General features: G+C 38.9%; 1 protein-coding gene across 1 annotated transcript in view; it reads left to right on the plus strand.

Annotated features, from left to right (window-relative positions):
• The window catches only part of LOC139736599 (thyrostimulin alpha-2 subunit-like), a 40,755-nt gene extending 19,015 nt beyond the window's left edge, over positions 1 to 21,740 (plus strand). Inside the window, exons 2-4 of the mRNA XM_071647345.1 lie at positions 10,231 to 10,374; positions 19,540 to 19,718; positions 21,642 to 21,740. Coding sequence (XP_071503446.1) covers positions 10,257 to 10,374; positions 19,540 to 19,718; positions 21,642 to 21,740 — 396 coding nt within the window. The 5' untranslated portion in view covers positions 10,231 to 10,256. The remainder of the gene's footprint in view (positions 1 to 10,230; positions 10,375 to 19,539; positions 19,719 to 21,641) is intronic.
• The last annotated feature ends 1,671 nt before the right edge of the window (positions 21,741 to 23,411 follow it).

Consider the following 23,411-nt stretch of genomic DNA (forward strand, 5'->3'; position numbering starts at 1 on the left):
CGTGAAAGTGAGGTTATTCTGGGATAGTCTGCGAATTACCTCAAATATTGTTGACTGTGATGTCTGCTGTCATCGACGTAGCCTTTCCCATGTTCTTCCTTTTCTCTATTCTGAACATTTTTTTCTATTTCCTCTTCATCTCTTCCCGTCCCTTATTTTGTCATCTAATCTTCTCCATCCTGTTTTTCATTCTCCTTCACCTTTTTTCCCCGTTTCTTGTCCTCCTCCTCCTCCTACTTTATATTCTCTCTTCTCTCTCTCTCTTTATATCTACAATGTATATATAATGCCTTCTTCTACCTCCTATTATTCTTTGAGCTAGTTGCAAGTCCTAACTGTGTGTGCAGCAAAAACCACATCCTGATCGTAAGCTACCTGGATCTAACACGGAGAGAGAAGAGAGAAGGCATATTAATTTGCCAAACGAAGTTCATCAAAGTAATCACGTGGAGCGTATATGACGCACTGGCTCCATGTCCCGGGTAATTGTTACTATACTTGTGGACATAATTGGCATAACGGACATCGATTTCCGAGTACTCCCGCTGCATTGATAACGGGAGAGCTGAACTATGTCGCCTCCCGATAATGGCTTTATCATGATCATTTCTCCACAAGTGTCATACAGGGTTTAGTACTTTGGACATTAAAGTGTAAAAGCAAAGCTGGTGGACCCCTCTATACGCGAGACCTACACCTTTTTAACGAGATGAAAATAGCGGAAGATCAAAACCCGCCAAGAGTTTCCACAAAACGGGGAGATGAATGATTTGGCTGAATAGCTCAAATGAAGGGAAAAAGTCACGTGAGGGTTCATGTTTCTCGGAAATGAGGGGAGTAAGTCACGTGAGGGTGTATGTTTCTCAGAAATGAAGGGAATAAGTCACGTAAGGGTGTATGTTTCTCAGAAACGAAATGGAAACGTCACAGTGGAAAAAGATAAAAATACACGTTTATTACGTAACAATTACGTTTATTTTGCCGCAGGTATACATATATTGTCTACACACACAGACACACACACACACACACCACAAGTACAGGGCACGCCTTTCTGTATATATGCCTGCATGTTTGTCCAAAATATTGTATATATGATAGAAATTATTATATACATGACTATATACATAATTATATTTTAAAGAGATTCGATCACATCGCCTTCATTCGTTTTCGTTGTAAGAATAACGTCATGGCAGGTTGCAGCTTGCGGTGCACACGCTATACTCCAAAACTGCCTCTCACAATCAAGAGTAGATGTGATATCATCGGTAGATGTGTGTCGATGCCAACTTTCACAGAGTTTTAGAGGAACGCTCAGTACCGAATCAATTCCTGCTGTGCTATTACAGTGGCGGAGTGTCTGCTTTGTTCTGTCGCTGTACATGATGAGATAAAAATGGTATACAATATCAAACAAGCCGCTCCTGCTGGAATGAAAAAAAAAGAGAGAGAAATAAACAAAAAACTTAATGCTCTGTTTGAGGTAGATACCACGCGACGCGCTTACATAGTACCTGACCGCTAAACAATAATTGGTTCGCATTTACATCACAGCCTGATTTTCTGGGTGAAATGGACTTTCAATAATCCTGATATATTGCCTTAATATGGTTGCATGTTCATTGCGGTGCCACTTTTAGACTCTGCACCAAAACCCAATGGACGGAATTTCATCAGCACAGTTGGGGCGAAACTGAAACCTATATGACTGTGTAGTCGAATCACCCAATTAATTCTATGACGCTCCACGCTGCCAAATTGACTCAAATGTATACAGGTGTGCCCCGCTTGGGCATGCAATATTAGATGCACTCATTACGTCAGAACCTGTCTATATTTGATATGTCACTTTCTATTGACAAAGTGCATGTTGTATGGGAATAGGAGTTAATGCACAAAGCTGACTTCAAGGAAATTGGTTATTGCTTCTGCTTTGCAGTGTTTTCCCTTATTGATAATAATGTATGCAAATTATTAACCTAACCCCTCTTTTATCAACTTTGAAGAACCGAAAAAAAGCAAACAAACAAACAAACTCCCTTACAATTGGCCTCGTCGAGGGAATTAATATTGCTGCGTCACTATGAGAGGAAGTATCGTGTAGATGACAGCCGAAAATGAAAACCGTTATTTATGATGCAATGTTTGCGTCAACGAAATCCCTGAAAAACGTTAATCGCCCGCTGATACCACCATTATACTTGTACGAATGACGTTGAGATGATTCTGGAGTGCCTTTCCAAATCAATCTTCTGTGAAATCATTCTTGAAAGATTGATTTCATTGCCTTTTTTTATTTGGGGTTGGCGCAGGTTTCGTTAAGCAAGGATCAAGAACATTAAGCCAGTGATATGACAAACATCGTTTATGCTATATCCAACTCAATCGTGTTTAACCTTGTGTGTGGGTGCCTTCGTTCGGAGCGGATGTTTGTTTCTTGTTAAAAACATTCAATTTTGGTTTAGAAAAAATGTGACTGTGTTATCGAGGCAGCCATTTGCGACAGGTACTGGTTATGAGGGCATTCTCATACATTGACATTTTGCTTTTATCTTAGAAAACAACATTATTTGCTCGACGATGGAGTAAAACTAAGTTCTCTCAAGATTTCAAATACATTTACATCTAAAGAGATCTGTAATGTAGCTGGAAAAGTAGTTTGCGGAGTGCGGACTCCCTTCTCCGTAATTAGCAAAAACTCATCTTGAATACAGGAAAGCATCGAAAGCAGGGAATGAAAGTTGACATAGTGAATATATTGGGGATGATAGTTGTTGATTATACGTAAACTTTTGTTCCCTTTTTAATCGGAAGCCACTATCGCGAGGAAAGTATCAATTTTTCCTCCATTCAACGAATATACTGTATCGAGGAGGCAGTTAAGCTAAGTATATAGGGCGGCTGATGCTTTAAGTTGATACGATGGTGAAAATAGTGCAAGAAACAAGGGGTGACACGCGGGCATCACGCGAGAACTCGTCCGATGACCGATGATAAGGATTCATGCGGAACGTGCTGAACACCCTGAATGCAGGGAGGAGTTAGTCCCGCAGTGCCCCACCCCCACCCTCTAGGACCAGCCTTTTGAGAGGTGATCGGCAATGGCCTACTTGTTGAAACAGGCGCAGGTATATTGAAGTTACATTTCGTATTTGAAGTGGCCCGGGAGGGTAAGGGATTCCTGGTATGGATGCAAAAGAGTAACATATTATGTTCCCTTCTCCATCCAATCAGGCACAGTGCATGGAATTACGACAACAGGCAGAAGGCCTTGCAAACTGCACTGCCTTGGTTTGGTATCAGAAATAAACGAAATTGATGGCCGAATTGCAAGCAATGTTACAATTCTGTAGGTCCACCTGCCTTTTGAATACAAATCTCCTAATTTGCTACACATAAAATGAGCGCAGTGATACACAACGGTTAAGTGCAGAAGTTCGCTTAATCACCCCTAGAATGCCCATTTTGATGGTTTTCCAGTAATTTTTGAAAAAATAGAATTGCAAATTACTTCACAGTCATGTGATCTCAGAACATATTTGTAGAAGCTAATGTGATTAACCCCTAGATGTATATGGTTTCGCCAATAATCAAAAAGTGTATCCAAGGTGGGTTATTTCTCCTTCTTGCTTGAGCATGACAAAATATGTACGTTCGAAAAAGCCATAGACGTGATTAACAAACTTTGAAGAACTTTCTTAAAATCTGCTATACTTATATGACATCATTAACAGCCAGGGGGATAAGCTTCTATCCATTTAAATGCATTCCACCACAACGATAGGACTCTATCTCTGTGCGAGTATCTGCACGACAGTTATCACATTGATCAGTATTATAGTATTGTGTTAATGGGCTGACCATGGTAGCCTTAAATGCCTACCGATTCTCGGTCTGTCTTTTAGGGTTCCGTTACGCCGTGAACTAGTTCAGTAACTCTCCGACTCGCGTCGGCGGAGATGGGAATACAGGGGGGCTCGAATTCGGTCGGCCTAGCTCTAATCCTGGACCTCACGTCATGCTTTTCGGAGAGGATTAGCCTACATTTTTATGCACTCAGGGTCTCAGCACCCTATACTATATTGATTTCAATGTCCATGCTTGATCCACCCCGTCTGTGGTGCTACTGAACGGTATCTGAAGTGCGAGATATTTTGCGACATGTTACGATACAGTTCTGTCACTGTCAATCCGTGTATAGAGCTAACTAAACGAATCGCAAATTCTCTAGTGTGTATATGCGAAGGCGTCGGGGGACATATCGTAATGTACTCACAAGCTACGCGCAATCCATCAGCTCAAAGTTTTTGCGTAACACGTTGCAAGTTGGCCTGACTTTGCAACAAGTTGTCTATAATTATGCAGAATGATTGACTATGGTGGAAAACGAAAACGGGGTGAAGGAATAAGTAAACGAACTACTTCGCAGTCTCCTCTATATTCTCCCAAGAGACCGAGTCAGACCCATGCACGCACATTAAGATAATGACTGACCGAATGGGGAGGGGGTTGGTGTGGAAGGGAGGGGTGTGGAATGAAGCTGTATACTGGCAATTTCATTACATCTCCTAAAGGCTTTTTCCTTCAACTTCATCATTCGCGATTTCAGTAATTCACTTGGGGAAAAACACGTATCTGTCTTGAATTGCAGAATGGTCTCATACATCAACTGGTTTAATTTTCCCTTCCCCAAATCTGAATTGAAATGCTTTGAACAACAAATATAATAGCAACAACAACAGAAAAGTTCCAAAACTCGCAAGCAAAGTCATTTTGTTACAGCGAAGAAGAAGTTCTGAAGAATGATGTAGGCCTATATTTCGCTTTTAATGGCCATCAAAGCACACGCTGTGTATGTTGCACGTGGGTAAGTAAAAGGTGATTTTCATTCTTTGGACCAAACCGCTACACGTTTTGTTGTTGAGTTATATCAATCACCCAATACAGCCGGATTTCACAGGCGAATAAATTCTATCATGAAGTCTGCGTCATCATCCAAATCATATGGAGGACGAAAGCTATTTAAACAGATTAATTCATACGAACAGACAAATCAAAATTGGAACTGTATATACATTATGTTATTAAGATATTTGTTCTTTTGCTTGTTTTGTTATGAAGTGAAGTTGAGAACTATTGCAATAACCATTCTGTATTTACGTCACTATATTCCAACGCTTCTCAACATCATAAGGAGGCGCATTCGATAATTGATATACGCATGTAATCACATCATTCAGTTTTATAACTTTTGACAGTCCGGTTGCAAAACTCATGCATATTAGTCGCGTTTGTTGGCAACTAATGTGACGTAGCTGTATATAGAGGCAATGTACTCCGGAGAATACTTAACAAAATAGGATTCAAACATGAATTAAGGATATGTTAACGAAGAGAGATAGATGGATAGATGAATAGGTAGATAGACAATTAGATAGGTAAATTTTTAGACAAAATATCGGCAGAAAGACTATAGATAGGTAGATAGAGAAAGAACAGCCGTCTGGCTGAATCATCTGCCGTGCTGAAATAAATGAATGAAATGAAATGAAATGAAATAAAATAAAATAAAATGAACATGAACATGAAATGAAAATGATATCTATGTGTATCTATCTCTATCTGTCTGTCTTTATGTATCTGTGCCTCTATATCTTTTTCTATGTTATTATCTACGGTCATCTATCTATTCCTTTATCTATTCATCTATCTATGAAGCTGTATATTATGTAAGTTGAAATATTCATATATCTGTCAAGCTGTATATTATACAGATTGATAGATAAATAGATGGACAGATGGTAGACAACTATATAGAAAGATATACATAAAGAGAGATATAGTGAGGGAGAGAAAGAGCGCGATGGAGAAATAGAGATGCAATCTGCGAAACAGTGGCACAATACTTGATGTTGTACGAAAACTGCATATTTTGTACGTTCACACTGTAATGGAAGAACAAGGCACAATGCAGGGTAAGATGTTTCTATAATATTATTTCATGAAGGTTATATGAACCACCACTTTATTTCATTCCCGCCGCATATTTGCATCAAACGTGACCGCTTTGTAGTTGTTAATGCCTTCACAAGAGAAGCATTTCTCCATTCTGAATAATACGTAAATGTTCTGTTCATTTTATTGTTCGTCTTTGAAAACTGAACTAATCAACAAATATATCACACGCTCACGCGCACCCAAATCGTTTCTCTGGAAGTGTTTGTAAGCGCAGGCGGTAAGTGTAATACTACATATCATGTCACAGCGAAATCAACGGAGAGTGACGAATATCAAATGATTGGCCAAATGAAACCCAATGCCATACAAACAGGGATATTGAAACGATGTTTTCCCCTGGTGTTTTTAAAGATGTCTTTTATGGAGTAAACGTTAGACTTTGACGACCTGCGCTTCCGTTATGACAAAAGAGCCGATCCATCGGCGCCAGTGTCCATATATTTCCCCCTGTCTAAATATTCACTCAGCTCGCCACTCACATCCAATTTGGTCAGCCATTTTCCGTCCGCGGACTTTCCGCGAAACCGTGCGTACCAAAAAGCGCGCAACAAAATTGCCAATTTAGGGATGGCTGAGGACCTAATGACGCGATTGGCGTAGTCCCTGTTCAGCCATGTCATCGATTTTCTCTCTCTGTCGGCGCGCATTACGCTCCCAGACAGTCGGCAAGAAAATCGTGGATTCGCGCGATGGCACGACTTTTCTTGGCCGTTTCAATCAATCCATATTTGGGACATTCCTCGAATTGACTGATGTATTCAAATACCCTTTGCCAAATGCACTGAAATACAGTATGTAAGGGAATATGTTTCGAGGAAATATCGGAAAGGAAGTTTTATGCAAATATTTTATTTTTGTTTTACTGTTTTGTTTCTTTCTTCTTCTTTTTTTTTCTTTGCTGTTGTGGGGGTATTTTTTTTTCTGGCGGGGGGGGGGGTGACTTGTGAGGTACATGTAAGTATTCACGTTTTGCAGAATAGACGTACAACTAGTTTCTGCCGTAAGTGTAGGTTGATACATAGAATTAATTTCGCATATCCCTCCTATCAGATCTTTGATATATCACATACGTGTAGTATACAGAAGCATTTTCCGCAGAAAAAAGGAGAGAGAGAGAGAGAGAGAGAGAGACAATCCAACATACACTCAGGAGATAATTAATATTGTCTCTGATTTCAGTTCCAAAAAAAGTGCTGGACACGATGACATCAGCAATTTTCTTTTAAAGGGGGTAATATCGTCAATTGCGGATCCCTTAGCTCATATATTTAATCTATCCCTTTTTAATGGCACCTTCCCCGAAAGTATGAAAATAGCAAAAGTCATCCCCTTGTTTAAAAAAGGTGACAAATTAGATGTAAATAATTACCGACCAATTTCTTTGTTAAGTGCATTGTCAAAAATTCTTGAAAAAATTATTTATAAAAGAACTATTAATTTCTTTAAATTTAATCATATATTTACGAATTCTCAATTTGGATTTAGGGAGAAACATAGCACCACACATGCATTATTGAGTTTTATAGAAAAAGTGGCACATGCTATCGATAAATCTTCTCATTTGATAGGTTTGTTCCTGGACTTCTCCAAGGCCTTCGACACCATCAATCATGATATTTTACTTAACAAATTACACCATTATGGAGTGCGTGGGAAGGCCTTGGAGTGGTTCAGGAGCTACCTCATGAACAGGAAACAATATGTTTCTTTAAATGGTTGTAATTCACAAATATTAAATATCAAATGTGGGGTGCCACAGGGAAGTTTATTAGGTCCACTGTTGTTTACTGTTTACATAAATGATTTTTGTAGATCATCAGATGTTCTTTCTTTTATTCTTTTTGCAGACGACTCAAATCTATTTTTTTCACACAATAATCTTTTTACCCTTGTTAATACAATAAATTTAGAATTAGAAAATGTTGCCCAGTGGATAAAAGCAAATAAGCTATCTCTTAACCTTCAAAAAACAAAATATATGCTCTTTAGTAATTCTACTGAGGCATTACCTGTTGATATTGTTTTAGATGGTACTCCACTCGAAAATGTCTCCCATATAAAATTTCTTGGAGTAACAGTTGACAATAAGCTGTCCTGGAAATTTCATATTGACAGTATATGTAAAATTATTTCACGTAATATTGGTATAATTAATAAGCTTAAGTTTTGTTTTCCTTTGTCGTCCCTGCTCGTATTATATTCATCCTTAATATTGCCACATTTAAGTTACGGTATTCTCGCGTGGGGAAATACATATAAAACATTCTTAGATAAATTACTTTTATTGCAAAAGAAATCACTCCGTGTTATATGTCATACTGCATTTTTGTCCCATACTGACCCACTATTTTATGAGCATAAAATATTGAAAATTAATGATTTGTATTTGTTTAATCTAGGACAATTTATGTATAATTATAATAAAAATAATCTCCCAAATATATTTGAAACAATGTTTCAAAGAAATCAATCCATTCATAATTATCCAACACGGCGATCAAATGATTTCCATTTGCCATTTCTGAGAACTTTGTTGGCTCAAAACACATTTATTTAAGACGGGCCAAAGTACTGGAATTCACTTCCCAGTAACATTACTACTGCTCAATCTCTGAATTCCTTTAAGAATAAATTAAAACCATTTTTATTGAAACTTTACAACATCCAACAGAGTTAGTTTCCCTTTATCATCTCAGTCAAGTCATCATTTTTTTTTTACATAAGTCCTCCTATTAAACTATGTCCCTCTCTGTGTTCTAAATATAACGATGTGTTTTTTTTTCTCCTGCATTCTTACCAACATAACTACGTATAAAAAATGTTTTGCATTACATTCAATCCAGCTTGTATTTTATCACTTATTTTACATTATGAAATCCAGATTGCTTGCGTCCACGATGGCACATGCTGTAGTTCCCTCTTTTTTCTCCCTTTTTTTCCTCTCTTTTTTTCCTCTTCTTTTTCCTTTCCTTTTCTCTCTTTTTCCTCTTCCCAATCATTTTGATGTCAGTTGACATCGGTTCGTTTATTGTGTTTTATATTGATGTTTTGTGTATTTTTCTGAGGGTCCCATATCGTACAAGCTTTGCTTCTTAGTGGGACCCTCCACTTCCATCCTCATCCTTAGTTGACTTGTATTATACGCTTTATGTATTTAACAAAGATGTAATCACATCTACTTTTCACTTTCATAATTTTCTTATGTACCTTTTCAAGTTTTGTTCTGTATCACAAATATCCCGTGTATACGCAATGTACATAAAGTTCTTTGTTCATTTTGATGGAGGTGAAAATAAAGTTGAAAGTTGAAAGTGTTTGTGTAAGTGTGTCTCATTATATCTTACATTCATGTAGGTCCAGAACTCTATAAACGTACGTACCACTAATTTCATAGATGCATATCGAGTTTATGTCACTAAAGTATAAAGGGGCTATATGAAGGCTGGTGCAAAGGCATTATCGGGCAATGTTAGATACTTCTGTCTCATGATGATGAAGCATAGATCTTCGGTCGTGGTATCGACAGGAATGTTGGAGGTAATCCTGTGAATCTATCTGTGGCTTCCGCGGGGATTCTGGTCGCCTCACTCATTCATGATTTTCTTTAATGAGTCATTTCGACACGCAGGTGGTCGTTATAGATGGACTTGTAGCCGCTGTAAGGACCATTGCATCAGACCAATCGCTTGCCGTCGGAAGTGTTAACATATAACACTGAGCTGTTCTTTCCGAGTACGGAAAACCCATCTTTACTAAAAATTCACAAGTTACCAAAGTGATCTACCCAGTGCAAATTGTGCGGTCTTGTTTCATAATAATGCCAAGTCTTTGAAGGCCGGCAAACTTACAAACCTCCGCGCCCAGCCTGTCCTGTCGGCTTTATCGATCACACCAGTGCACCCTCGCGCACAAAGTGGCGCCTGCCACGGCTAACCAGTGCCTTGAGTGGTCTGTGCTATCTCCAGAGACGATCTCCACACTGCTTTCTTAGCTTCGTCTTCCCCGAAGGTAGGTCTAAGGACGAAGGACAGCGAGTCAAATAGTGTTTTGGTGAGCAGTTGGGTTGTATAAGACACACAATGTTACCACTTCTTTTTCCCTGTCACTTTTTGCTCGTGTTCTTTCTTCATGCTTACAACAAGAGACGCTTAGATGCAGTTTATCGCGAGTTGTGTTAACTGCTTTGCTCTTATCTCTCTGCCTTCGCAGGTGTTTTCAACAGACAGTCACTAGCCATGCGGGTTACGCCTTACATGATAGCGTGCCTACTTGTGGTGCTTCTGGGTCTATGGTTGCCGAGGTTAACGCACGCCCAGCAGCACTACTGGGAAAGTCCCGGATGTCATCTTGTAGGTAAGTTAGAGAACGTTGTGGTTGATCCTTTGCGTTTCTTTTAATTTCTTTTCTCATCCATCTCCTCTTTGCTACCAACAAGAAAGCAGCTTCTTCACCTTTGCCTTATTCAACCTCCTTTTTTGTTTTATTTAACTTCTTCCACTTAGCTTTAAATTTCACAATAGTTCTAGCTCTGTTATTGATCAGTATTTACCAGCTGCTGTTGAACTTTGCGTGCTTCTTTATCTTTTCGCTGAACTCTTTTCGCCGCAAAACTAGGTTTATCTCAGCCTCTCTGAGCATTTCTATGAAGAAAGTCTCTTTTTTTGAAGGTTTTGCGACTAATGTGACACATTTAAATGAGGTCAAGTCATGGCACCGTCTCGTTGAAGCTTGTTGAGAGGATCAACGTTTGAGTGTCTCGAAAGTCATTAGTACGAGTTGAATCTATCACTCTAGCTGTAAAACGATAAGACACAGGATATTACAGTTATCAAGAAAGTAGTAGAATCGTGTCAAACAGCCCATTAATGACAAGGCGAGTCATCCATGTTCCCCGTGATGTAGTACTTCGGATTACTTTCGAGTGCTTTTAAAATGGAATCGCTGTTTTCAAGATATAAAAACCGTAGCCAGCATAAGTATCTATCGTCGCTTACAATGTAAAGGTTTATTACAATACGCCCTTGATGTTGTGCGGATGGTGTAACGCGTGAACACTTGATCATTCTGTGGTAAAGACCGTTATACAGTAAATGTTCCAGTTCCTTATGGTCGTATTAGCGTCTGCTGTACATTGATTCTACTTGAGGTTATATGAGATTGTAATCACACCGTCATGAATGTATTCTTAAATCACACTTAACAGTCATGACAGTTACAAGTTATACAAGAAGTGATGAGCATACTCATTTCAGTGCGTGTGGGATATGTTAGCCCTACGGAAGATAAAACATTTGAGCCTCATTCTCAAATGTGTTTGTCACCAGAAATTATAAACAATGACGTCTGAATTGATAGAGGGATAAGTTTAAAGTTGTAAACTGATTGAAGTTTTGTAGACAAACGGTGTAAGCTACTCCTTGATGTAAAAAAGAAAAAAAAACTGTCATGATGTGGCACGCTGAATATTGATTCTGAAACATTCATCATTCGCTGCGTCACTTCACATTCGATCGTCACCAGTCCATTGCTACATGGTACGTGCTCAATGAAAATTACTCAAATGGCCATTAATCGGGTCCCAAATTCTAGAAATTGGTCGATGACGTCTCAAAATGTGTATATAGTAAAACAAACTCGATTAAATTTGCCGAAGGGATAAAAGCAGTCTGTGTTTGAATATTTCCTTAAGGGATCTTTCCAGATAGGCTAGCCCCGCATCCTCCTTTTTCCTTTTTGTCCCTCATACTCTCAGATGACTGCCAGACTTTCAGGTGTATAATTGTTACCTTTCGAACTTTTTTTTTCTACTAGACCTTTTTATTCAACTTTTGTTTTCATTTATCGTAGTAGTGGAAAGAGTGATTTCTGTGTTTTTTTTTTAGACCTTGACATCATCAATTGATCACACACAATCTTTAAAAAAAGGAACCAGCAACAAACAAACAAGTAAGCAAGCAAGCAAGCAAAAAACAAACAAACAAGTAAACAAACAAAACAAACAAGTATTTTTTTTTAGAATGGAAGAGGTTTAATGTCAATAGATACTATACTTTTCGAGAGCGAACAGATTTCGACAGTGTGGTAAATATTTGATTGAAAAAATATCCTGTTCTTGTTTCGAGCTGATAAAGATTTATGGCATATAGTGGCGTCATTAGATAGAATGCAATTCTTTTAATTTGTCTTCGGTCGAAGTGATGCCACCAGCACGTTATACTTAAGATAGGAGCCAATTCTGAAATTGCCATTTACTGCATATGGAGAGATTATAAATACTGAGGAATGTTGCTCTTTCATAGAAATATTGCGCCCCCCGAAAAAAACCCCACATACACACACACAAATCAACAACAACACATACAACAAGCAAATCACAATGCCCTTTTATATGAGTTTGTGAACGGTATCCCCAAAAAACGACAATGGGTATTTAAGGCAAGTAAATTGACACTTTATTGACAGCATAAGACATTTGCGTCAGAGTCCTTTGTACAGGAAAAGAGCAAAGGAGGTGAAACAAATGGCTCCAATCTATTCCAAGCACATCAAATTGATAATTCGTGTCGTAAAGTTTACCCTTAAAGAATTCCTAATCTTTCTTTGATGTTTGGACATGCAAACATCATCTCCGCGTACCGAGCAAATAATCAACCGCCACTATCGGGCATTATTTACTTTAAGCTCCCAGAGCTTCCTACGGCTGTTTCTGTTTCTATCCTAGCTCACCGCGTTTTCCCTGCTCCCTTTTCTAAAGTCCCTGTGCGTTCATTGTCCCCAACATTTTCATTGCAATAATATGCGCGAACATCTCCTCATCATTTTCTGTTCCAAAATCATAGCTTACAAAGCAGGGGGTCAATACAACAGAAATAATGGATGTAATCACTATGGGAATGAGCGAATTCCGTGTTGATTATATATTGCAAACATATATCTCGTTTCAACAGGTTGATTCAATTCAATAAATGAGAACGGAGCGCTATACCGGTGCATTCAGAGTTTCTGGATATCCGGTCATTAAAACGGGCATGCCTGGTGAAAATTGGGGTTTGATTTGTGTGTGTCCCATCAATTTTGGCCGTAAGTGAATTTGGGCGTTCTGGCCGGACGGTGAGAAATATAAATGTCACCGAGCATTCAAGCTTGTGCATTTTAGGCGTTTTGACCTAAGTAGACTGGCCTAACTTCTTTCTTATCATCCAAACCATCACAAGACGGGATTTATACCGCCACCGTCGCCAGCAGATGAGGCCGATCATATCACATCTGGTGGTTTGTTGAGAATGCAAACAAGAGTTATTGCTCGTTCCATTGCACAGATCGAAGTTGAAGTGCAATGGTTCACGTAACCTCTGAAGTACAAGGGAATAGAAGAAAGTTTATGAAAACTTTAAGCAATGATTGATTCTATTTTTTTTTTCATCTCTGCAAATATGAGAACAAAATAGGATGAGTATTTTGTCAAACCATATAGCTTCATTCGTATGACCATAAACGCCGTAGATCACTCATCAGTGGCGGCTATTTTCATTTTCTATTTCAATTCAATTCAATTCAATTGAATTTATTTCCATTTTTTCTTCCACAAAACATGATACAAGAGATTTACGAATGATCTTGAGTACACATTGGTTGACGGCAAGGTAAAAAAAAATATCAAGGATTTGGAAGCGTGTACAGATGCAAAAATGATTTCAAACCAAACCGAGCATCATGGATGTTCTAAGGGGGGACAATTGAGGGGTCCACTAAAAAGCATGCAGTGATTGCATACTGTGGACTCATGCAATAAGTATGCTGTATCTAATATCCTGTCAATCTTTGTTTAAGTTTATCAGTTTAATGATCAGCCGAGATGAGCTACTTGGAATAGAACTCTTTTTAGACAAAGAGAAGGATAGATAGATAAATAGATAGATAGATAGATCGACAGATAGATAGAGAAAGAAAGAAAGAAAGGAAAATAGCGGGCTAGACTGACAAACATTTTGTTATAAAGGCAGAGGGGTGACAAAGATAGAGGGAGAAAATGAGAGAGGTTGTTGTAGACGATGCCAATGCAAATCGTGCAGCTTTCAAGTAAGATGCTGTCGACTGTCGAAGGAAAACAAAAACAAAAAGCGAAAAACCCCAACAAACAAGACTGAAAGCGCACACACCAACTGAACGAGTATAAAGAGGAAGAGAAAAGGAATGAAAGAGAGCGGGGGGGGGGGGTGAAAAAGAGGAGTGGAGGGACAGGGATGCGGAGGTTCGGCGGTAAGGGGGAATCGTTTTACGCTGCCAGATATATTCATCCATAAAACATGGGTCAGCAGGAGAATTGAAAGAAAATCCAGTAAGACGGTTTGTCCCCGTCAGACGGTGCTCAACCAGAAAACGCGTCCGCTGCATTGAATAATTGGACCACTTTTCTGGAAAGGTCGCTCATCTATTTAAACTCATTCTCGGGCATTTTATCTTCCATGCGGATGAGGAATGATATGCGATTTTTGACGGAATAATCGCTTGGTAATCTCAGATCCTCGGCCCCGGAAGGTCAGGGACGATTATAAAAATCCATGTAAAAACGGACGGTTCGTGTTCTTGCATGTTTACCATAATACCATACGTGCGTGCGCTTATCTTTCTCAACAACTCAAACGTAAAACAAACAAACAAACAAACAAACAAACTAAGACATATAGTTGTCGTTGTATTTTTGTTTGTTTTGTTCATACTGAAGTTACTGCTCTTTTTTAAGGCGTAGATTGAAGTTAACATTCATTTTACGTAAGTGCATTAAAATTAGCCACTGGACTGACAGCTTTTAGTCCTCTCCGAACCTACAGGTATAACAAAATATGAAGGATTCTTGAAACTGCTGGTTGCATTTATTGTGCAACTCAAGTCCTTTGGTGTGGAAAACAGGAGCCTGGGGCTGAGAGTATAATCTTACTTGCAAATCGTAAGTCCGTAAACCTTTCTTCGCCCCCGTAAGGCAATTTCCAATTAATGAGTAATGTATAATATCACAATGAATTTCATTATGTTTTATTTGTTTAAAACTAATAAACCTGCCAAAGACTATGTTCTATTAAACTTTATTGAAGTCTTTTTTTTAAATTCTAGCACTGATGACCTTTAACATAATTTGAGAGACAAGGGCGATGGAAAGCGTTTTAAACTCGACCCCCACCCTTCACAACATTTTAGTGTGCATGAGATTTTCCAAGCAGTTCCATCTGGTTCCAAGCATCTGAGTTGCCTCCTATGTGCGTGAAATTGTATATCCTACCATCCAGTAATGGAGCGATGACGTAGCGATTATGGAGAGAGATCAGAGAGAGAGACTGGAGATTGTGATCAGCGGGTTAATGCGTCCGATGTATCCACTTCGTCTGGAGGAATTCAGTCACTGGTGGTACACTGAAGCAGGAAGAGGGAGAGGAGGAGGAGGAGGAGGAGGAGGAGGAGGAGGAGGAGGAGGAGGAGAAAGAAGTACAGACTGATGAGAAAAGACGAGGAAGAAAGCAGACAAATAAAAGAAGTCACGGGCGTCAGTGAGTTGGTGGGGTTCGAAAAAGCGTATACGCGTAGATTGAATCTGAAAACGAAGCTTACTGACAAAAGTTATTAACTCTCTTCGAACAAGCTTTACCAATTGATATAGGCAAACAGCGCTCCGTAGATGATAGCTGACATAAAAATTACACAAGGTTTCGTCAATGGAGAAAACTGCAAAACACGCGAACAAATCAGCACACAAATATGTTGAAGTTTGGACTAGCTGTCGTCTCCTTTGACAAAGAGATACGAAACTGCCCGTTCAGTTCATACGATTTCTTTATGACGTGTGTGTGTGTGTGTGTGTGTGTGTGGGTGTGTGTTTGATTATTCTTTCAAAAGCTGCTTTACGTTCATTTTGGAGGTGACCACCTGCACTTGTTTTTTAAGGTTTCCCGATCGATGGCTCTGACAAAGTTTGAAAAGGAAAGATTACATGCATGATTCAATTCAAATTCCATCGAAGTTCATTGCATTTTTTTTTCAACGGAAGATAGGAAGAGCTCCCTTAAACTCACTTACAGCAAAAACATAAAACAATACGAAAACCTCAGTCTTAGAACAAGTACCAGAATACAAGTATTCGATACAATGTGTGTGTGTTAAGTTGCTGATGTAGAACACTTAATCAAATCTGTTTCTTTTCGTAACTTTGTCTCTTTTTTATCCATGGTTCTCATGTTCATTTCGCATTGTGATTTAACTGACACTGAAAAACTGATATAGCGTTGGCTCCCCTTGCAAACACCGACCAGTGATTATCTTCTGCGTGTGCTTTTTTTTTCTTGAGGTGCGAAAAAAAAAGTGCTACTGAAGTTGAAAGTTCGCGCGGTTCCTCATGGGGTTTATGTGCTGTTTTCATTAAACGCCGTTTCTTCTACTTGTAAATTGGATGCGTTTTGACGTCACTGACCACACCTGCTTACAGGAACAACGGGAGAAAAAGTATCAGAGGAAATAAACAGAACTCCGGTTTATTGAATAGTACTGTTGACTTTGCCGTCTATATTGGTTTATTTGCAGGTGTAGAAAGTGTAAATTCTGGTGCAACGCGATGTTTCCGCGTTTTTGTTGCTTCCATGATCAGTTGATAATATAATAATATCTTCAGGCTCTCTCTTCCCCTCCATTTCTAATAAATGAGAAAAGGGGGATGGAAGGAAGGGCCAGCAACTAAAAAAACACACATCAACAACAACGAAAATAACCGAAACAGGAGACGAACAGCCAACCACATGTGCCTCGAATGAGCATGGCATCATCTGTTTTCGGTGGTGAGTCGTCTGTTGTCATCCCCTGTTACCATTTTGCCAGAATGTCTCCGACTTGTTTGCGCATGACGTGATCCTCTGTCGACTGCGGTTGTCGCCAGTTTTATAGTCTTGGTTCCAGAACTATCTTCCTTCTGCTCGAAACTCAGACTTATTTCAGAATATTCTTCATTTCTCAGAACATCGAGCTTAAAAGATTATCGAAATGATAAGAAAAATTGACAGTAATTATTGTACAACTGCTAGCATAAGAACAGCAGTAGCGACATTAAGTTGGCTTTCTAAATTTTTCCACTTGTCGGCATGATATTCGCTGGTATTGTAATTGGCAGCAACAGTAAAGTGTCTTATGAAAATAGTAATGGGGAGCGCGCTTCTGAGTAAAATATCCCCGGTTCTTTAGCTTTCGTCTCGCCGCTCTCCTCAAAAGAAATAAAGATTTCCTTTTGAAGTAAGGTGGGAGAGTTTTCTTGTCCGTTAGACCGAGTTCAGATTTCACAATACCCTTCTTCTTTCATGCAGTTAACTTTATCGGTGTGAACGTAGCACGTGATGAACGCGCTGACAGGAATAGGGAGTTCAAAGCTATTGATGCGAGCGGATATTGCCGAAACCAAGTGGAGATCGCCCATGGTGGCCGCCCGCTCGCCCGCCGGATTGCCACCACGGAGAACTTATTATGGGGCTAGGAGTTCATTTAACCACGCCGCCGAAGATATGAAGAATTAAATATTAGCTCGACGTGAGGGAGGCAGCGCGTCAAAGATCGAAAGAAAGAAAGAAAAAAAGAAGAAGATGTGGTGCGCATTGACCTGTTGTCGGCCGAGCTGGAGCACTTTCATTCAAGGAAATATCGATTTAGCATCCCTGATGATATTTGGACGATTACTTTCATTCCTCCGGTGAGCCATGTAAAGAGACAGGCAGCCAGATTTTTCTCATCTTCGACATATTTATCTCCTCGCTCCCCTCTCTCTCGGAGGGAAACGGGAGAGGGAGAGAGTTCTTAACTCCCACCGATGCAAGCCCTTGTTCAATCCCTTGTTCAATCCCTTTGCTGACTAGCCCACAAGGTCGTAGCCCCCTAATATTAGTGTATGACGAGCTTATTATAGTCATCGTCGAAAAAGAAAATTGCATTTTCCTTGAACCTGCAGACGCGGTTTCATCGATGTTCTATCATACCAAGGAATGATGTTTTTGGGTTTTTTTATCTGTAAGCTTTACTATGTACGAAGTCGATCCTTCTTCTCCCATTGAAATGTGAAATATTGTTCACATTCGTTTCGTTTTATTTCATTTCCAACACATTATGATTACAACATTTGAAAACACAATCACATACTAACGATGCAATGAAAAAAAAAACAATAAACAATAATGAAATTTTATAATTTCTATAGATAAGTATACAGATAAAAAAATGGTTGAAAATGGAGGGGACTGCTATAAAGCATAGTTTTTAGTCTGCAGTCCCCTCATATAAAAAAATACACCAAAAACTAATGAGGAAAAAAAAGTGAAGTAAAATTGAAAAAGATCACTAAAGGTTATGTCTTAATTAGTTTGACTTATAAACATTTTGACCTCTACAATTCTCTTAAAGAATGAGAAAGTCAATGGAAGATTGACGAAGAGACCTATGTCAAAGTTCATTATAATTTTGTTGCATGACATTTTGCATAAACAGTGTTACACAACTCCCGATTTCCAATGTGCTGTTTTCATCAAAGGTCATCAACTCAGAAGAGAAGCAAATCGCGAACAGAAATAAAAAAGCAGAAGAAAAAAAAATCATAAAATGTATTGAATTGACGTGCCCTTCAGATGTATGTATCAGATGCTTTCAGTTTTTTATGTGTCCTATGTTTTCTTGATTATTGCGATAAGGAAAGTGTTTCTGCGTATGAGATTGGTGCTATTCTTTTATCAATATCAAGGAGGTCAAGAAACTGTGCTTCGACAGAGCTGATTAAATTCCAATGCCACTACTTGTCTTATCATCAACATGCGTTTCTTCTCTTTTCTTTTCTTTTTTTGAGCAAATGTCGCATCAGGAAATTTGTCTGCGACAATCGCCTATGGCTTGTTTGGGTATAATTTGCAAAGAGTCGTGTATGTTACGATAGGAATGTGGCAAGAAAGCAATAAATGACGATAGCTAGCATAATCCAACTTACGTCACCGTAAACGCACATACAAATCTTATCAAAAGATAAACGAATTGTATTAAATTGACATGGATTTTGTGTATTTTAACTAAAGTGTATAATGTTGGTCCATGATAAAAGAGGTGTATCTCTCATTATGTACAAAGGGTGTCGTATACTTGCGCATTTTCCCTTCGATTTTTCCATGTAATGAGAAATTAGGAGTTAATCGTGGCAATGAAAATGATTATGCTCTTGCAAATCGAAAAAAAAAAAAAAAAAAACGTAGCCCGAACCAAACTTGATGCTAGTTTGTTTGTTTTGTGATCAAGACCGCTTTTTGAAGATTTTCCATAGAATGTTACGTGAGAAAACTTGCTGACAGTTTGATCTGTTCTCTCCAGAGGCTTTTGAAGAAACAAAAAGCCAACTCTTTGGTGTATAAATGTCATGCCCCCAGCATGCTGATGATTATGAGCTTTTAAAGGTAAGAATTGCTCTCGACATCATAATTCTATATCTGACATCGACCCCCTTTTCGTCTTTCTCAGGATATACGAAGAGGGTACGGATTCCGACGTGCAGGGAGACGAAAGTCCAGATGAACGCGTGTAGAGGCTTCTGCCAATCGTACTCGTACCCGTCGGACTGGGCGACGATACAGAGCAGCGGCGGAAGGCAGATATTCACCACGCACGGCTCTTGCTGCTCCATCGCCAGCACCCACGATGTAAGTCACACGCACGCACACACACACACACACACACACACACACACACACACACACACACACATATACACACACACACACACACACACACACACACACACACACACACATATCAGGCAGATTGCTCTAGCCCCCCCCCCCCAGCCCAAACCACCAAATCCTCGATGTCACTCCATCTTCCTAGATGCTCCAGGGTCTTTACATTATTATATCCAATTTGTGAATCCCTGATCGTATATTGTACTTACCGCTACCCTTATTAGACAATCATCAAGACATGTTTTCCCTGTCTAAAAAAACACCCTTCCAGGGGAGTATACCAGAGCTGTCTTGCTGAATTAATGTGATTTATGTAAGCGAGAAGTAACTAACGCTTGATAAAGAATTAACATCTACAACAAACATAACCGCATAGCCTTTTTCCTTTAACATTTTATTCGCCAATGATGTTGTAAACAGTAACAACAAAAATCTCAAGACGAAACACGAAAAATTAAGAAAAAGGTAAAACAGGAATTACAAAACCAGCATTATTAAAGCACGTACAGGCGATTGCATGACACCCAGAAATTATAAAGAAGTGGAAGGGAAATTCGACAGCAGAAGGACGAGAAAGAGAGATAGATAGACGACCAATTTGAATGAAACTGGGTTGAGAAAGGGGTGGGGGAGTGGGAGAAAAGGCGAAGAAAACCACTTCGATGAAATGAGACAACGTTCTCGTGAGGAACGGATGAAGAGTAAATCAAGAACAGGATTATTATCACGCACAATAAAAACGCCTCGTTAAAGGCATCGGCTTTCCTGCCTTTGCTGATTTAACACGCAATCTAGAGTGTGTGAAAAGTCGGCCCTTCCGCAATGAAGACCATACTTATCCTACATGAACCATCAGTTTCGAGAATCTTATAAGAGATGCTGTAAGATTGCTAACTGTATACTGGTGCATTGTTGTCGTTGTTTGTGTTGTGTGTGTGTGTGTGTTTTTTTTTTTTGTCAAGAAAGATGTATGCGTTTCTGTAAAACTAATTAGCAGGGAGGGAAGTGTCATCTGTTCCTTGTTCCAGGTGAACGAGGATGGTTCGAGCACAAAATATGTATTCTTTGTCTCCCTCTTCACTGAAGAGGCAACCATATATTTCACATACATTTCTGTGTGTTTTTAACAGATATAACCAGAGGGTTTCTAGCATACAGCAGCAATAAAAAAAAGCAATATAGTATACCTGCCACTCAAATTTAAGGTGTCCAGGATAACTTTTATAATTCTTATTATCATCCTTGCCAGATTAGCTATACAACTTATTATTGTCGTTTGAATCTGTTGTTGTTATTATTGTTGTTGTTTTTGTTGGGAGGTTCTTGATTTGCCTTAAAAACCCTTTGAAGAATTCAGTAAGAAAACGAGGAAGAAGCAGAAGAATGCGAGAATGATGGAGATAAAAAGAAGCAATATTACTAATTACTCTTTTTTTAAAGTTAGGCAAAGTTTTGCCTGGCAAAGGAATGACTCTAGCGTCCAGAGGGTAGCAGAAAATGATCGAGGAAACAACGGCACGACGTGAAAATAAAGTCATTGCCGATATCCAAGTGATCCAGCGCCATCACATGCCGCGTTGCCATAGTTACCATTTTACTCCAGCAAAAATTCTCATCTGCCTTCACTGCTCCTCTTTCTCCACTATTCTTTTTTTCCTCCACCGTCGTGTGAGAGATGGCTAACACGTGGCGGTTCTTTAACACACTGCAGAAAGTTGTAGCGCCATAAATCTTACATTCAAACGTGAATCGAATCGATGTTTTCAATGAGCAATGCGATATTTATTCTTTTTCTCTCTTTGATTAACATCTAGTCTCCTGGCACATATATGTTTGTTTATTTGCATTTATGTTTTCTCTCATTTTTTTTCGCCTTTCCCACAGATTAAAATTCGGTTACAGTGTGAAGATGGCTTCGAATACACGGACACATTCAAATCGGCGGCGTCGTGTGAGTGCTCGCTCTGTGTTATAGGAGACTGACGTCACAAGTAGCTTGCTCAATGTTACCTTTTCATCCGCGACCCCTTCTATTCCGCGATCCCATCTTTCTCCATTCTGTTTAGTTTTTAGTTTGATTCTTAGATCATTAGTATGTGTCGATAAGAAAAAAAACCCTTTCAATTCATATTTATTCGTAATGTGTGCATGACTGTGATGACGTATTAAGCCTTGGGTTTGTATAAATGCCAAAATTATGTTGTCTTGTTATCAAAGTAGGCAGCTGAAATTGTAAGCTTCGCCAGAATTATTTATTGAACACAAAAAAGATGACATTCCTCAGCACAGGACCCCCTCAAAGCGAGAAGCGTGTCACTTTATTCAAATTGCTTATGTGAGAAGAAGTTAATATTTTTTCTAAATTTTTGCCTTTCTTTATCTTTGTCTCCTTAATTTTCCTTAATTCTCCCTGCCCCTCTTTCTTTCCCACCCATTCTGACTTTTATTTACCTATCTATCTATCTATCTATCTATCTATCTATCTGTCTATCTATCTATCCATCTGTCTGTCTGTCTATCTATCTATCTATTCATCTATTTCTCTTCTATCTTTTTTCTGTCTATCCATCTATATCCTTCTACCCTACCTGTCTATTTCTACTTTTGTTTATCTGTCCATCAATAAGGCTATCTATCCTTATATTTTATTACTCTTCTCTTCTCTTTATCTTCTACTCATTAAAACTTGTTAAACAGTACATCACATTCTCACATTTTTGGTGTGTCCTGTGCTTTATCGACAATGCAACACGTTTATGTAAGAAAACACCAGATTCGACATCATTGTACATGGGGATATCACGAGTTGAAAACCGCCTCTTTCAAAAAAAGTACTAAATTTTGTGGATTTGTATGATATCAATGTTTATGTTTAAGTAAACCGTCAGAAAACTAATTGGATAGCGAAGACTAGAAAGCCCGAGATTTATTACAGATGTATAAGATACATATATTTTGTTCCCTTTTGTAGTGTCGTAAGATTGCTGTTGTTGGGTTATTGTTGTTTGTTTGTTTTTTGCTAGAAAAAAAATTGCACAATTTGAGTAGAATTCCCACGGAAGTAGTTAAGATAATTGCTGTATATGCTTGCCTTTGGCGGCAATTAATCCCTGTGTTTTATATAAAGGAAGAATAACACCAATCTTTGAGATATAAAGTGTACCTTATCGGTCGCTGTGCATCGTCCTCGAATGAAACCTCATATCGAGTCAGTATGTGATATGATTCTATCACTGTAACAGAGAACACCACCCCCACCCCCAGTTTTCCAATGTTGGAAGTTCGTTTAGATAGGAGCTAAGTTTGATAGGGCCACGCCTTCCATTGAGCGAGAAAGGAAAAGATGAATCTGAATTTGAAAATCGCGTATCGACTATTAGCCGAAGTGCGTCGATGTGTCACGCTCAGTCATTAATTTTTGGGAAATATTGCTCTGCTAGGAGATCGCAGATCTAGAGGGAAATTTGAGGGGATATTTCGGACCGATATGAGGTTAGTCTGATAAGAAAGAGTTAAATGTTACGCGCACAACAGTGTAGATATGATCAAAATCGCAATTAATTTAGTAAATTTATGACAAGTTAATTGTGAAGTTTCGCTGATTTTCATAAATCAGTTCTTGAAGAGTCAATATTAATATGCAAATGCCATTTT

This window comes from Diadema antillarum, unplaced genomic scaffold (assembly GCF_040938485.1).
Source record: "Diadema antillarum isolate AM-2024a unplaced genomic scaffold, OU_Dant_1.0 seq00000657_RagTag, whole genome shotgun sequence".
NCBI classification, from domain to species: domain Eukaryota; kingdom Metazoa; phylum Echinodermata; class Echinoidea; order Diadematoida; family Diadematidae; genus Diadema; species Diadema antillarum.